This window comes from Manacus candei, unplaced genomic scaffold (assembly GCF_025592945.1).
Source record: "Manacus candei isolate 608988 ecotype Guabito, Panama unplaced genomic scaffold, ASM2559294v1 h1tg000050l, whole genome shotgun sequence".
Lineage (NCBI taxonomy): Eukaryota > Metazoa > Chordata > Aves > Passeriformes > Pipridae > Manacus > Manacus candei.
Genome location: NW_026138098.1, coordinates 32,215,081 through 32,232,946, shown reverse-complemented (window position 1 = coordinate 32,232,946; position 17,866 = coordinate 32,215,081). Strand labels below are relative to the sequence as shown.

Sequence of the window (17,866 nt, the reverse complement as noted above, 5' to 3'; positions counted from 1 at the left end):
ACAACAGAATCCCTGAAAACACAGCAGAGGTTTAACTTTGCTGCTCAGCTCGGGTTAAGATATTTAAGCCCATGCTTCCTTGCTGCACTACAAAACACAGAACATACACATGCAGTAGATTTACACTTGCTTTAAGATGTTGCTTTTACCCAGGCTTAACTATAGGTTACTCTTATTTGGCAAAGTTACACATGAACTGGCAGTTCCATCACAAATGCCTCATTCCACTCCTTTAACCTGAGCAAATAAGGGTTCCTTGGGTGAGAGGAAGTGTTTGAAAAGAAACACACAGAGATGTTCCATTCACTTCAAAAATGGCATTTCTCTAGCAGTTCTGGGTAGCAGGACAGAGTTTAAACATTTCCATTTTAAAAAGCATGGACGAAGAGCATTTTCTGCTATTTTATATTTTTACCATCCAAAAATTTGAATACGCATAAGAAAGAAAAAAAGTGTTAAAAATATGTTCTGTATCATAACTCAAAGAACTGAGAAAGAGGCAGCTGTAGTTGACAGAAACTTCAAATCACAAACACCAGAGGTCCTGCCTGGACTCCAGGCTAGCAGGTCCTCCTACTAGTCCAGCTTTACTGACATAGTACCAACCCAAAATTGAATGCTACACAGGAGAATAGTTGATCACGTGAACATTAGAATTCCTTCTCCAACTGCCCTTACATCTCTACTATATGGGACATACAGAAAGTTCCCTGTTGGAAAGAAGGATCATCAAGCAGCTCTTTTGTCTTACATCAGATGTTATTATTAAAGCATTTAAGATTAATTTATTGCATAAGCAACTAAAAGAGCAAGCACACAAGAACAAGGACTCAAAGTCACATTAAAATAACACTTAATTCTTCCCCTCTGTAGCATGAGGCAAAAAAAAATCACCATTTCAGGGGAAGGTTGACAAACCTGTGCACTAATTCCACTTCAAGCAAGAGCTCAAGATTTTGTTTCATTCTTGCAAATGAAGCTTTTAAGTAAAAGCTTTATGTTAGCTAGCAGCAGCAGCAATCCGGATACAATTCTACACACCTTTCTCTGCAACAGCACAAGGCAGTTCTTGCACCACTGGCCACAGCCATTTGTTCCCACTCTGATGACAACAACTGTTTGCAGATGGTAAACCAGCACACTGAATTATTGCACATTAAAAATAGCCATGTAAAGTGAAGAGACAGTGGAGTTAAACTCCTTAAGCTTGCACAGCTACCAAAGGGTGGGGGTGAAAGTGGTTGAAACCTAATATTAATTTTCTAGTGACTAGTCATTAGTACAGCATATAAAACTAGGACAGTGTGCTACTCAAGCAAGAACCTATTATAATTTTTACACCACTATTCATACATGGACACTGAACAATAACAAAGAAAAGGTTTCTTGTGGGAGAAGTAGAAGTCTTAACTTTTCCAGCTCTTCCTACATACTTGTAGGATGACTCACAGTTCTCAAAAACATGGGTACAGCTTGCCTTTGAGTTAAAATGTACTATGGACACTGTACAGTCTCTGTATAAAAGACTGTAGAAATTCTAAAGTCGATTTTATCCCCCAAAATGGTTTATTTAAGACAGGTCTCCTAAGATTCCTCCTAAGGCAGGAGAAATCCTGCCCTTTCACTACTCCACTTCTTGTGGAGAGAACTGGAGGGAGAACAGCTCACAGTATCTGCTACAACACAGGACTGTTGATCATTCTGTGTCCACTGCTTGAAGAGAAGCAACAGGACATGAGTTTCAGTCCCTGAGCACCAATGAACACGTAAAATAGGCCCAGCTGGTTCTCAGCAGAATCCACACAAATTCAGCACAACTCCACTCGCCAAGTGTGAACGGAGTCTGCTATAAAACAGTGACAGAAGCTGGTTTTGGCCAGAAGCAGAAGTGTGGAAAGACACACTTGCATAACAATTGCCCAGCAAGTTCATTCATCATATGATATACTACAAAAAGACATTTGGAAATTGAATAGGATAACGAAATTAAGCCTACAGCAACTACCATGCTAAGGAGAATTCACATTACAAGCCTGTATTTCTTATTCCACTGTAGACAGAGGAGTAGATCCAAGCTGGAAACGTTCAGCCTTATTTTCCAGTGCAGCTTTTGGACAGAAAATTTTGTTTTTCAAAGGGGAAAAAAAGTCAACTGTGTGCCATAAAATAACACTGTGCCCTTAACCAAACTGCATGCTTGAGCTAGAGCTCCTGTGGAGCACTGCCTAGTTCAGGGAGGACCTAAGGAGTCATACAATGGGCCCTTCATTCCAAAAGTACTTGCCAAGATGGAAAGTTTTACTCAAGTTACACACAGTAAACACTAAGAAGTTTGAAAGGATATATACCCAAACAAGAGATGCAGCACACGTGCCCCAGAGTCACAGTGGGAACGGGGCTGCACAAGCACTGCTCTGCAGGACAGTCACCATCACATTGTGTTAATCCTATGCAGGTGCTCCCTACAGTGCCCCCAGTCTCCATCCCAGCCCTAGGAAGATCCAGTCTAGCCAAAGGAAGACTGGTTTCTACTTCACTACACTGCCTAGACTATCTGAAGGACAAATTTCAAGGTGTTTTGTGTGGGTGTGCACATCACTGTGCTCACACTGCATTTAGGACTTAAGAAGATCCTTCCACCTCCATGCCCAAAAGCAGCAGACAAATTGCTTTCTGCTGAAACAAAGCACTCTGTGAGGATCTGGATTACTATCAGCTCAGGATGAAAGTCTAGCTGAAAAATATTAAATTCCTTCCTACAGCAGGAAATGTGAGATTAAATACCTGCTGTTGCAAAAAATGTGAGAGCAACATTCACATTTAGAATAATAATGCTTTAAGAGCTTCAATACCTGGACTGAAAGTTCATAGTTATTAGGGACTGCTGGAAAGCAACATGTTTGCCCAAAAAACAGCAGGCAGAGCTGAAGGGGGATCTCCTGCTTCCAGTGCCACGCCATGGACATGGCAGCAGCCATCACCTCTCCCCAGACACCCACACCCCAAGGTGCTGCTCAGGAGAAGGTGGCAGAGCAGTCGCCTGGCCTGTGCTGGTGGCCCAGTCTGTCAGCAGTTGCTCCCAGTAAGGAATACATACATCAGGTTGCATCCAGCCCAGAGGCTGCCAACTAAATTAGAGCACAAAGGATTGAGACACACACATTTACAATCACAGAACAACTTCAGTGCTCAAATTTCTATGTCAGCAAATGTTTTAGATGGAGACTGAAGTCTGTTGCCTTAAACAAAATTCAAGTCTTAAAGAATCATTTTGCTTTATTATTCAATAGCATTTTGTGAAATATATTAAACACTTTTGAGAGTCCACATTCATTACCAGTGACCAATGTGAAACATTAATTAAAGCTGCAATACACTTCCAATACAATTTTTTTAATAAATGTATCCTACTTAAGGGCCTCCTTTCGAGACTACTCAGCCTCTAGCAAGCTATTAGCATTCAGTCTCATCCCCTGCCCCTCATATATGTGGTGCCATTCTCTGTTCCGTTATTGAGCATGTCATTTTATGGTCTATATGCTTAACCCAAGGAAGTTGCTGTAAACAAACACCACACTGTGTCTGCCTCAGGACTCTTTTTGTTGTTTAAATTGGACTTGCAGCCCTCAGTGGCCAGGATCACAGACTAAAGCTGCTTGCCTTCCCTAGACAAGTTCTCAATGGACTCTGTGTCCACAGAGCTGCTTGGGAGTTCCGTGGCTGCAGCACCCACATTCCCAGCTGTTCCCTCCCTGATCCGATGGGAGCTGACAGGGAATGACTGCTGTTCCCTCTCAGGCTGGAGAGGGGCTGCTGTCCCGCAAGTGACCTCTGCAGCAGGCCAGGCATCCCAGCAGGGAGGAGGGTGAAAGCAGCGCTGCTGCTCACAGTGCTGCTGGCTGTGTGCCACAGCTGGCTGGGAGACACATCCTGCCTCTGCTGTGCCTGGAGTGGGAACACCGGGAACTCCCAGCAAAGCCAGGAAAGAGACAGTAGATTCAGGGTGGCTAAAAGACGTTCAGAAACGCAGCCCTCAAAACATATTATCATCACTACCAACACCTCACAGATGAACATTTTGTGTGAGCTCAGGAAGAGGGACAGAGCAGGTCACAGCTTCATTAGCACCACACGGCTCCTTGGACTGACAAAGAAACCAGTTCTCACTGGTAGCTCAAGAAGTCAGGATTTACGGGTTGGCAAAAATTGAAACCATACAGATAACCAGCACCAAATATAAGATGTATCAGTGGAACTTAGTGTTGTGGAAATAACTACCCCAAATCCATATACTGTTGAGTTGAAAGTGCTGCAACACTTTTATATCATTAAAGGTATCTTGTTTCCATTTCTTTCACTAATAAAAACTTCCTTTGGTACATAAAAACTCAGCATAGACTATTTCTTTCATCTCTGAGTCTCTTGATATCAGATTTTACAAAGATTTGTTTTCTGACATGCTAATTTAACGCAATTTATTTTGCTAATGTATGTCATTTAGCAGGTTTTGAAGCACTAAATTTTCTGTGAACAGTGGCTAACTAGTGCCAGCTAAAAATATCAGTATGGGAATGTAAGCTATAAGCCACTGCTCCTGCCAATTACATTTTGATTTAACTACAGTGGAGCAGGTTTAAATCTGTGCCAGATTTCAGCAGATTGACCTGGTTGGCTGCTCCAGCCCCCCTAACAGACCCAACCAGCCTTTTAATGGTAATCCCCTATTCCTTTGACAGCCCTTGGAGAAAGTCACTCTTTCCCACATTTGATCTTAAAAATATTTCAGCAACTTTCCAAGCAATTTTACCACCCTCCCAAAGTCAGCATAAGCAGTTTGCTTGGATACTTCAGTGTTTCTTTTGACATAGGTTTAACCTCACACATATGTTTAAATCTCCCCCTCTCCTAAATTGGGACCTGCTACATCAGAATAAGTATGCATGCTTTAAAAAAAGTAAAAAAAAAATAGTGATGAAAGTGTGTCCTTCCCATCAAAACCAGTCTCACTAACACAACTCCATTCCTGAAATCCTATAGCATGCTCCACCAGCTCCTGTTGAAGGGATAATCTTTTCACCTGCTGGAGGCAGCAGTCAACTCTCGGAAAAACAGGGCACAAAAATCAAGAACACATGCATTGTGTCCATTCGCTTTCCTGCAGCAGTCACGCTCAGCCCTCTGGAATGACAAACTCAAGAGGCTTAACGTGCCAAAATAAAGGTTTTTCAGAGAGTCTTCTCTTTCATACTGTTTAAAAATCATGCCTATTTTAGGTCTTTGGTATTGTGGTGGTTGTTTTGCCCAATCATCTCATCTGCACTGAACTAATTCTGTACAAATATTCATGAGCATGTTTAACAAGTTTTAACAAACAGAGCAGGCATCTTGCCAGTCACAGCTGAATAGCAATGAAATCCAAACACAGATACTTTGGAAAAAGTTATTCATCATTTCAGAAGAAAGTGGGAGGAGATATTTGTGTTTATTTTACAGTATTTCTGTAACACCATAAGGATTAACAAGGAAATATCCAACTATAGCCAAACATGAGGAACACACACAGAGCGTAAGTATCCTTACAGGTGCACATTGTAATAAATTAGGATTTGCTGCTTGGCAAAGAATTTGCGTTTTAGCATTTAGCACAGTTCTTAAACTTTTTCCCAGTAGAGCACTTTGAGGGTTTGTTTAAAAAGCCTATTTTCACTCTGGATCCTTTAATTCCTTTGGAGGTGCACTCTATTTTATTCTAAATTATTTCATGTCTCAAGGCAATACTAAGACTTTGAATAACAAAAAACACCTCACAGTGATCAAATTTAATCACATTCTCAGTATTTTAAGCTCATTATGACCATATCTGAAAACAAAAAGTGATTATGCTACCACCCACATGTATCTTTAAAAGGAGAGAAAACAAATAAACAAGATATGCAGGGCTCTTTTTCCAAACCTTTTTGAGATAGCATTCGAAAATGTAGAAGCCCAAAAATTTAATTTAAATGCTATCTGTACCTACTCAACTTTGACAGCCACGGATCTCTACCCTGCTTTCTGTTATCTGCTAACAGAGTTCAGGTTGTCAGGGCTGTTACTGTGAACACAGCAATTTCATTTATTCCCAGGAAAAAATTAATCCTGATTGCCTTAAAACTATCATTTAACTTGGACACACACCTCTTTCTCTCCATACCTTTTTTTTTAGTGTTTTTGTTTAAATTACTATTAGGTAGAATATACATTGTCTGAAGTTATACTCCTTTCAGTGGGACACAAACTGCTTGGAGTCTTAGGTTTAAGTTTGTATTTTGTTTTCCTACACCCAGAACCCTCTGAAATACAACTGAAGGTGGTAAATTTTGTAGCAAGGTAGTAATCTGGGAACAAGGACAGGTTACTTCATGATTTATTGGAAATTACATGACAAAGCAAGTGTATGCTAAACAGCAATAGGCAAGCTTATGCTTAGTGTATTAATTTAATAATTCACTCAACAAGTTGCAAACAAGTTAATTGTGTCAAGAGAACTTTTATCCATGGTAGTAGTCTTTCATGCCTTAATTCATATGTGGAGTTACCTCAAGTTGATCGGAGAAAAACAGCAGAAAAGCCAGAAATCCTTTAAACAGTTTGTTTACCAACGAGAAAGCACAGAGACAGAAAAGAAACAATGGTCATCTTTACCAAAAAGCCTGCTCAGAAAACTGCATGGTACCTTTTGAACTAGAGTCAGTTGATCTCCATCATCCAAGAAATAACTACAAGCCACCTTAAACAAAAAAAGTATGAGGAGTACAGTGCTACCAGCCTTTAAGTGTGTTCCAGGTTTTCAATACACCTGCAGAATTTATCTTTTTGTTTAGGAATGGCAAATCCTCAGTACAATTACACTGTTCTATATTAAGGTAAATAGCAAATAATGCAAGTAGAAAGTTACCTTTACAGCTGCTGTCACTGCAGCAGTTGCTGCCAAATTCAACCCTTGCCTTCCAAAATTCACCATGGTCTCATAGCCTCTTTCTTTGGCTTGCACGATGTACTCATCAATCTCCTAAAAGCAAAACACATTTACATTTCAGAAGGCTGTTCATAAGAGAGAAATGTTACCCCACAGTATTATTTTTCCATCAGTAAAGGAAGACAAAAGAAGTGTTTAAGAAAATACTTTATGGGATAGTTACTCTTGTCTTTGTATACTGGAGCTTCATTCACTACAACTCTCTCATTTAAAAAGGATTATACCTGGTCAAACAAGAAGAAAAAACAGATCACTTTTGTCTAGTTCAGAAGTGTTGCAACTACATAGCAAGTTCCTTACAGAGAATAAGCTTAACTTGTTGGACAAAAGTTTTTCAAGAAATAGCATGAAATCAGAGCTCCTTAGAGAGGTAGAGCCAGCTCACAAAGAACTTCCAAAGCCAGAGCTTTGGCATAGTTAAGTACCAAGGACAATAGCCATGGCATTTATCCCCAGCTGTGATTAAGTGCCTGGAGTTGGAGATCAAGGCTGCAAGGTACTTCCCAACAGCTCACAGGGAAACATCCCTTTAGTTTCCCAAGTTGCAAACAGTTTATAGCTCCAACTTCAGAAGGTCAAGATGGCCTTACTGTCCGGTGGTATCAGTGGCCATCATGTTAGCAACCTGCTTTGCCTAATAAAGGCCAAGCCTAGCACTGACCTTCAGGAATGCTGTTCCTGGACTCTGAGGTTTCCCAGGGGCAGTCTTCACACCTCTGCTAATTGCTCTTTCCACACATCCAACCAGGATGCTGAAGAAGAGCTAAGCAGAGCCGTGGCCCTGTCAGACTCTAAAGCTAAACATCCTCCAGCTATTTTCTATTTGGGCATTTACTGTTGCAGACAAGTCTTCCTTTAAACCTCAGTAAAAAGTCTCTCCTCTTATCCTGTCAGTTTGCCCACCAGAATGCCCTTGATGTCAGTCACCTGGTAAGTGTTATTACTGGGTTATGCCAGAACAAATGGCAACATGAACAGCTTTTAGTAAAGCTGCGTTTGTGCTTCTGCACTGAGGACACTGCACATGTTCCTGCAGGAGAGAGTCAAACTGCATCACTTCCACTCAGCTGGGCTCCTCAAAGGGCACCAAGTGGAGCAGGGAACACCAGGCTCTCTGATGTCACCAGAAAGCAGGACATTGTCTGCTCAGGCACAGACAGTCATGTGCACTCAGCTCTGCCGGTCCAAGTCGTGCTGCCTGCACTGCCTGGCAAACAAGTAACGCTGCTCTGCTTTCACTGCGTGTCCAGCAACAGCATTTCAGCATATGGCATGTCCATATTAGGCACTAAAAATCTGACAAGTTATTTCTTACCCTTTCTTTAGAAGAAAGCAGCGGGTGGAGAAATTTTCTGTAGATTAAACTTGCCCCTCTGGTATATGGGGAAAGGAGCCAGATAACAAAAGCTATCTTCAGTTCATAGTACAGTGGAAACCTACAGACAAGTTAAAGGTTGCACAAAATCAACAACTGCAGTAAGAAAATGCACAGTAATTAATCATCACAAAGACATCTTTCCCAAAATCACAATTACATATTAGAATGTAGGATTCTTCACATACAAGAAGTTACATTAGACAAAAATTAAATGAGTTAGATTTATGGATTTAATTTTTTTAATTGACTATTGTAATTTAAGAAATGAAAACAGTTAATATCCTTGCTTTGCATTACACATTCCTGCACAGAGAAATTCCAGCCCATCCTTTTAAGAGTTCCATTCCCCTATTCAGTTTCTACAGCCAAGGTGGAAGTATTACAGTCCCCACTGTAAGTGACAGAGCAGCAAACTTCAAACAGATGCTGCTGACCACATGCACTGAGACCTTTGCCTGAAAAAAGGGTTATCAAAAAGCACAACTTCTGTACACAAAATGAATCATTACAAATCCAAGAACATCCGAAACAAATACAGTTCCTTCTAGAGTTCATAAACAGCAGGCTCTTACCAAGAGACTGTTAGGTCTGTTATTGTTTCAGTGACTGTGTACAGAGCAAACACAATCCAATACATCATCCAGCGAACCTGAAAATGAAAAAAACACACCATCTCCAGTAGGAATTTTGATTTCACCTTTACGCAGAACACACTGCACACTGTAAAGTCTGTTCAGAGCTGCCGAAGCAAGACATTCAACAGTATCTCAGTCTGCATAAACCAGGTTTCAAGTGAAGTTACAGAAAGGTCCTGGAGGATTTCTGTTCCTAAGTAGAACTGGTGGCAGCTGCACCAAGCTCACTGGTTCACCAGGGTCACCACCTCACCTAGGCTGGCTTCACAGAATTGATTCTGTCTCTGCAAAGCTTTAGTGGTAAGGAAAAAACCACTGCAAAGAGTTGGTAGATTATCCTAAGCACAAAGTTCAATTCCCACTGTAGCTCTACAGGACATTTCATTCTCTTCCCCACTCACCCATGAGTTGATACCACACACCCCAAAGTCAGCATTGGTGAGGCAGCCCTTGCTTTCACCTCACAACACGTGTTATTCAGCCACACATTGCCATTCATTTATCTGTGCCCTGCTTAACACCAAGGCAAGGTAGCAAAAAAGCATTTTCATGGTAATTTAATTCTATTTATATGCTGAGAACCACAAAATTCTTTTTAATAAAGAAGCTCAGGTAAGAATGTTAATGCTTCAGAGGCTTACAGCTGTTCACATCTTTTTGTTTGTTTTACGGTTTACACTACATATCAGTGCTTTGGTATCAGACAACGCTCTCAAAATACAGGGTTTAGTTCTGTTTTATAACAGTTCACTAAATCTCTCATGTTTCTTGGGCATTTGTTCAAATTTGGTCATCGAAGCTGATTACATCTTTCAGAATAAATACTATAGGAGCATTTGTCTTCTCCAAGATATCAGCTGCCCAATTCAATGTATTTCCAAAGTGAGGCAGTGCAAACCAACCACTGGTTATTTGTACTAACTGAACATGCACATGTTCTTTACATTCCAGTCCTATCTATGCTAGAAAAAAACCAAACAAACAAGACAAAAGCAAAACAAAATAAAAACCAAACAAAAAACAAACAAAGCTCAAACCTAACCAAACTGACTCTAACCCACTACAATTACTAGAGACTAGTTTGAGTCCTAAATTCATAGTACTCTCTTTCAAAAGGAGGAATATATATACTTTCCTACAGAGGACATGACTCAGATTTAATTTTCACTTTTAAAACACTCTTTTTTTGAAGGACTTAAATAAGTGCTCAAAACCTAATGATACACTGCTGCCTTCTTCAGAGCTGTGCATTATGGTTTAAAACCACTTCCTTTGTCAGAACTTGAGACCCATTTATCTTAAATGCTTTCCTGCATTTCAATTTGAAAAGAAACTCAGTCATGTGATGACATTCTTCACTTCAGTCTCTCAGAGGATTTCGATATTTCAAGCTTGAATAAACTAAGACAAACCTACACAACAGCTGAAGTCACTGCTGACAGGCCATGTGATATTTAGACTGGTGACCCTTCCATGAACCACAGTCAACACCTGAATAAAAATAAAATTGAATCCCACCTTGCCCCATCAACCTAAGCATAATGCAATGCAATTTTTAAGATGCCATGCAAGACTGATTTTTTTTCCAATATATTTTATCCATGCTATTCTTTTTTTAATCAACATCCAATTGTTCAATTAGGAAAACAGTGAAAGTGGAATTGCTCTTGGACTGCTAGGAACAGCTAGAAATGCTCTGCAGAAGGGCATTTGAGATCTGCCAGGAGCCCTGCTGAGGTCTGGGGCAATATTCTATAAAAACCAAATCATATTCAAGTACAACTAATGCATCAGGTACCAAGGTATCCTCAATAAACAAACCTGAGTGACTCAAAGTGGTTTTCATACCAGGGAAAAAAAAACTAACATGAAAAACTGAAGGTCAGATTTTACACCACCCAGAAGACTATCATCTACTTAATTCTCAAAGAAGAAGTTACAGAAGCTTAGAATGAGTTTCGCTTTTCATGTTAAAAGGGTGATTACAGATTTGTTTTGTTGAAGGTTTTTTTTCTGCCATCTGAGTGCTAAGCTCATCTTTGTTGGCTCTGGCTGAAGCACATTCTTTCAAGTCAGGATTTTGAAGCCAGGATTTGAGAAGGCTGGTCTGTTCAGCCTTCTAAACTACATTTCAGATGCTTATTACAAGTGCTTTGGTGTAATACAGTGAAAAAACTTCAAGTATCTTAGTCAACCTCATTAAATCAGAGTAATTACAAGAACAAATAAATCTCCTCAAAGGCACAGATCCTTATTTGTAACATTGAAGTCCATAAGCCTTTTAAATTACCACAATCAGCACAATACTTTTTTCCCCTAGAAATAATCTTTGAACAGTTTGCTGTAGCATGATCTACTCAAGTCGAGATGTCTGTTCTTTGTTTGTTTTCAGTGGTAAAAGCAGTGACTGAGTAAAAAAAAAAAAAATAGCACTGTTACAAAGCTCTTATAATCCAGCAACAAACACAGATGGCTCCTGAGCCACAGGTAACCCTGGAAAGGAAGAGTTCTTGGGCCATGATGTGACTGGCAGCAGACCTGTGCCATTTAGAAGGCTGCACACTCTCTCTGCGAAAGAAAATGACCCAGCTGGGAAAATGAGAGCCATGGATCATCCCTAAGACCTATTTGGACACTCGACCCCACCAGCAATGGAGAGGCAATTCCCTGAAAGCCAGTGGCATTCCCTGCTAATGAAAAAGTCACTGTGATGGGTCTCATTCATCTCAGCCCCATGAACATTTTGTATGCAAGTGTAACAACTGAGATGAGCAAGAAAATCTCAGCATTCTACAAATATTACTGTTCTTTTTCTAGAAAACATATTGCAGGAGGCAATGGTAACCTTTTAAATTAAAAATTTCCTTTATTTGAGTAGGAAACTGGTATCCCCTACTTAGCCTGTGGATCCCTTTTGAAGGAGCAGGAAAGAAAAGCAGATTATAAATTCTTTGCATTACAGATTGTCCTGACAGGGTAAAGTAAGCATGAGATGAAGGGAATTCTTTTCTTAGTTTTGGTGATTTTTTTCCTCCCATAAGCTTAGCTCTGGCAGGCACCAGCTCTAGCTGCACATATAAGTTCTAATCAGCTTTTACACAGAATATGATGTCCACTCTGGAGCCCTGATGGAGTGACCAGACTAAATGAAGACATTCAAGGGGAGGAACAACACCTACTGCATTCTACTACTCCAACCAAGTACAAACTGGAGACACCACACACCCAGACAGCAGCCTCAGGTCACAGCTGAGCCAGGGGAACTTCTGGCCCTGCCCACCCTGAGTCAAGCAGCCCAGGGAAAGACAAGAGCCAGGACAGAACACAGGTTGGCTGCAGAAATCAAGTCAGGCTGCCTCTTAAAAGAGGGAAGGAACTCAGTGACCAAAGCTCCTTGTAACTGCAACTGGGTAACATTCTTGTGGTTCTCATCATTGCTCACACTGACAGGTAATTAATTTAATAGCTTAATTCAAAACTATAATTGTGTTTTTTCTCCATCTTTCTCTTCTGTCTGTTCTACTGTTCTCCACACGACCTTAACCAAGTCTTTTTTCCTTCCCTGGTTATATTTTTTTCTCCTCTTTGAGGAACAACAGATTAAGGAGAGCTACCCTTTTCTCAGGTAGGTTTCTGAATTCTCTGTTGAGCTCCACACAATGGCAAACTGCTGCAACTCTTTTAGTGGTCACTGAGAATCAATTTGTTGTTCCTTATACTTCATGCAGAATTAGGAAACTTTAATTCTACCCCATGCCCAAAAATGCATTACTTTGGGCATTTGGCCAAACTGCAGCCAAGACTTTAAGGTTTATGTTAAAAATCCTCAAATCCTCCTAAAAATATCCATATACAGCATAGTGTATTGGACATGTTTCAGCATGTGAAACTGTGAAGAGTCTGAGACACCTTAACTTTAGCCCTCCAAACAAAATCACAGGATTGCCACTAGGTTCACACAGGTGTTGCATCACACACTAAGATCAGTCAAGCTTTCAAATGATTTATTGCACTATATAATGAAAATATCACAGATGTATGTCAGCAGAGGCATGTGATTAAACAGTTAAAAGGAATGAGACTTACATATTCCTTCACATTTTTTGTCTTCACAGCTTTGTATGAGTAATATGCAGGATACAGCATCCCAAACACCAGCCTATTGGAAAACAGAGAGAGTTTTCAGGATCTGTTATACTGTAGGTGACAAAACAGTGACGATACACCATTAGAGTAATGCAGCCAACTTGATTAAAAAATCCCGTTATCTAGCTTGGAAAAAAAAAAAAAAACAAACCCCACTGTGTTATAGGTTCTTTGGAGGAAGTTCCACGATAAGCAAAACTGGAACAACATGAACAGAAAAGGCTGCATGCCCTCAAGACAAACTGTTTTGTAAGACCTTCGATAATAGATAATGTAAAACCAGTTCCTGTTCTGGTTCAGCTACAAGTAAAACCAGTCCTGCAGTTTGTCCACACCAAAAGTCTCTTTCCACACTGGCAGTGCTATCACACTTGTGATGAAGCATTTGAAAGAGAAACCATTTGTCTCTCATTTTTACAGATTTTTCATCTATACTTTTCCACTCACTGGACTGTCAGGTAGCATCGCTTCGATTAAAAAAAAAAAAAAAGAAGTTGTATTTTTAAGTTTAAACAGCAATTTATCCTCTGAATGTGTCACCCTTAAAAAACCAGCATATAAAAATGAACTGGGACAAAACAGAACTTGGAGAATACTTCTTCAGAAACAACTGATCTTCAAGCACAAAGCTTATTATAGTAACAGTAAGATGGTCATAAAGCTAAAGATGACCTTAAGTCACATGAGAACACTAGCACAAGACAAGCACAATAAATGTAGCTGGTTTTTCACATCTAGTAAATCTTGGTGTTACTCAATAGTGGTCAAATCAGGAGCTCAAAAAGCCCCTGTTTTAGTAGTCACTTTTTCTTTTAAAGAATTCTTGCAGAAGTCACTTAAAAACCAAGGAACAGATACCACATATCATTACTGTTCAGCACTGCTGCGACATGAAAGTGTTGGAAAAACTGCCACTTGAACGCTACAAGTGGGCAGATAGGATTGAAACGAAACATCAGCACATTTAGCCAGTAATAATAGGAAGCAGTGAAGTTTTTATCTCCTTCCAGCCAGGGCTGACCTTGAAAGTGTGGCAGGATGCTGCTGCCAACTGGCACCACTACCTCCTTCTCAAGGGAAAGTCCTCAAACCTTAGTTAAAGCTACCAGGCAATTTTACAGCAGAAAAGCCAACTTGTCAACAGTGAGTGTAGCTGAAGGTCAGCAAATTGGCTTTTACCCTCAATCTATACACGACAGATCAGAGCACTGGCAAAAGAGAGCTCCCTGCAGCTGACCGGGACAGAAACACAGAGTTAACAGCCCACCGTGCTCCAGTCATTTTCCTGTTTGCATCCCTACCTTCTAACATCTCAAAGCTGTCAGCAACACCTACTCTACCCATTAGAAGCACACCCATCCTCTGGTATTTCAACAGTAACTGCACAACGCACTTCAAGGATGTGCCCAATTACCCCATGGCTTTTCAAATTTAAAAGCTTGAGTTGTTATTTTTAAAAGGGCTGTTTATTTCACACTTGACATCAGCACACAGATAAAAACAAAGCTAGTTTCCACAGACGGAAAGATATTTCAGCCGAGTAGGATGTTGTTTACTTTATTTTACTAGTAGGTATATGGATAATCCTGTTTACCAATGTAATTTCACTGCCAGTTGTAAACCCAGCTATTTCAGTTTTTCATCTGGACTTAGCAACTAACATTCCTTTTTTGGTACAGCCACTTCCTCTACAGGCCTTTTCCCTCATTTAAAGAGAAACGTTTCTCAAATATACCAGGAGATCAAAATCGAAATACAAAGAAAAAAAATGTATCAAAGAGCCTTTAAATCTGAATGAAACGATGTTATTTGTGTATCCATATAGCTGTATTTTTTAAAAAACATAACCCACTGCCTGTATTGTCACATAATCTATGGGCTTACAGTTTTAAAAGCTTTAAAGTGAACAACTGTTTGAAAAGCTCATTTCTGAAGCAAAGCAACTGAGTTTGCATCTGACTGATAACAGAAAAATCAGGCACCTGTACACGTATCTTTGGCACTGAGCATATTTAACCTGGATAGTAAACAACTCTAGAGCCAAGGTTGCAAAAAAAAAAAAAAAAAAAAAAGCCACCAAAGGACTACTTGGCATCCAGACTCCCAGAACACTAACTCATTAAACCAGCAGTGCATTTAAGGCTTCGGTCTGTTCACATTGCCAAAGAACTGCCCAAAGCAAGGAATAGTGTTTGGCACTTTATTCTTTCATTCCTCTGAAATGCAAAAAGAGAACAGTCCTGGCCCTTGCCTAATAGTAAAAGCAATCCAGGAAACTCGTTGAGTATCATATACTTTGGAGACAATGCCATTCACTGAGCTCCCTTTCCTTACCAAGTGTGATAACAGAGATGACATCCATTTGCCCACTCACTGACAGACTGAAGATATTGGCACAGATACAGAGCCAGACACTTGCTAATGTGTGCAGCCACATTTTGCTTCGAGATGAACTATCATTACTATTCCATGTATGGCTTAGCAAGTTTAGTCAAAGCAAGATTTCATTTTAAGGGAAGTTTGCTAATGGCAACTAAATAGCAGAACAAAAATCTAGAGAACAAACACTTAAATCTTTGGCTGTAAAAAGGCAGATATGGCCCTCCCACAGGTAATAATCCTCCATGAACTGCTCCAGCGTGTGCCTTTGCCACAGGCTGCAGTTCTTCACAAACTGCCCAGCATGGAACCCTTCCACGGGGTGCAATCCTTCAGGAACAGGCTGCTCCAGTGTGGGATCCCTGCAGGATCACAAGTCCTGCCAGCAAACCTGCTACAGCGCAGGCTCCTCTCTCCACAGGGCCACAGCTCCTTCCAGGACCCTGACCCAGCAAAGGCTTTCCATGGAGTCACAGCCTCCTCTGAGCATCCACCTGCTCCAGCATGGGGTCCTCCAAGGGCTGCAGGTGGATCTCTGCCCCACCATGAACTTCCATGGGCTCCAGGGACACAGCTGCCTCACCACAGTCTTCATTCACCACAGGCTGGAGGGGAATCTGTTCCAGCATCTGGAGCACCTCCTCCTACTCCTCCCACTGACCCTGTTGTCTGCAGAGTTCTTTCCTTCACATATTCTCACTATTTTGTCTGCTGTTGTGCAGTTTTATTCATCTTCTGAAATCTGTTATCCCAGAAGTGCTACCACTGTCACTGACGGGCACAGCCTTGGCCGGCAGTGGGTCCATCTTGGAGCCGGCTGGCATTGGCTCCATCAGAGATGGGGGAAGCTTCCAGCAGCTTCTCACAGAAGCCACCCGTATAACTCCTCTGCTACCAAAACCATGCCACACAAACCCAAGACACTGCCAAAAAAGCAAGGCCTTCAAGCCATGCCTTGCCAACTTCCCCCCCACCCCAGCGTTCCAACTGGGTCATAAGTTCCAGACTAAACTGCCTCCGTTTTCACATGTCCACACAAACAAAAGTTCACCCTGGCCTTTTTGTCCTGAATGTTTTTTTTGAAAAGTACTACACTAGAAAAAGTCTTTCTGTCCAGCACCTGACAGAATTTAGCTCCATTCTGCCATTCAGTTACACAATACCAACCACAACAATCTACAGCACAAGGCTATGTATTCCAGTAATAACAAAGACTACACTGTGACCAAAATGTTAGTCTGTTACAGGGACAGGGGAGCGTGAGGATAAGCTCCTGAACCCCACACCAAATTTATCCTTCTTTTTCTTCCACCTTGGGCAAGGGGCAGGGGAGAAAAAAAAAAATTCACATGAATCCTATTAAAAGAACACATCTGCTAACAGTACTCAGCAATTCCTTCAGCAGATTACAGTTACCAAAAGGCAGGAATGCAATCAGAAATAGGTCTGTTAAAATCCTCACAGCATTCTTACATAGAGAGTAGCACCAAAAGCCAAAGGAAAAAAGTCTTAACATTTAAAGAATACACCCAGAAGCACTGACAGATCTGAATAAAGCACATTCTTGAGCAGAGCAAGGCGGTTATTAATTTCCACCTTAGAAAGCTGGAATTCTCCAAAGCAACTGCCAGATTCTTCCAAAGCACAACATAACCAACAGCAATGCAATTACTCAGGGAGTCAGAAATCACCTTAAAGTTTTAAGGGGAAAAGTTACATCCCTCCCAATCCCGCTAAAAAGTGGGACTTTTCTATGCCAGGAACATTTATTTAATAGGCCCTAAGTATAATAATTGTGAGCAGTCTGATAGGAGACAATCAAACCTGTCTACCGATGCAGAGCTCCAGGCTCCGTTATGTGTATCCTATCCACTCGTGTTTATGGAATATTTATGGAGTTACCCCAAATTAGGGAACCTGTTGCCAGATACTCTTCAGGTTGTCTCAACATGGAAACAGTCCTGTTTGAACCTTGAAAGAAGTCTACAAAGAGCACAACAAAAAACTTGGAAAAAATTCTCTTCTGTGAGGGATGTTCTCACTGGAATCTGTGTGGAACTGCTGACGGACAAGTAGGCAAGACACAGCAGTAACACTGATCACTTACTCACAGGGGCTCACCAGGCTTCTCTCAGAGAAAACAAGATTTAGATGCCAAAAGAACATTCAAAGTTTTAACCCATATTGTACACAGAAAAATTTTTTTTGCATCCAACATGAGGGTTTTCCTTTCCTGCCATTACCTAGAGCAAAATTCACCTAAAAATGCATCCTCCTCAGAACTCGTTTGCTTTCTCCATACACTCAAAG

General features: G+C 40.8%; 1 protein-coding gene across 4 annotated transcripts in view; it reads right to left on the bottom strand.

The window, feature by feature from the left end:
* REEP3 (receptor accessory protein 3) overlaps positions 1–17,866 on the bottom strand; it is a 35,709-nt gene that overhangs the window by 7,470 nt on the left and 10,373 nt on the right. For all 4 annotated transcript variants that reach the window (XM_051800646.1, XM_051800644.1, XM_051800645.1 and 1 more), the window contains 4 exons: positions 13,118–13,190; positions 8,969–9,045; positions 8,334–8,454; positions 6,938–7,051 (listed from right to left, as the gene is read on the bottom strand). In XM_051800646.1, coding sequence (XP_051656606.1) covers positions 6,938–7,051; positions 8,334–8,454; positions 8,969–9,045; positions 13,118–13,190 — 385 coding nt within the window. The remainder of the gene's footprint in view (positions 1–6,937; positions 7,052–8,333; positions 8,455–8,968; positions 9,046–13,117; positions 13,191–17,866) is intronic.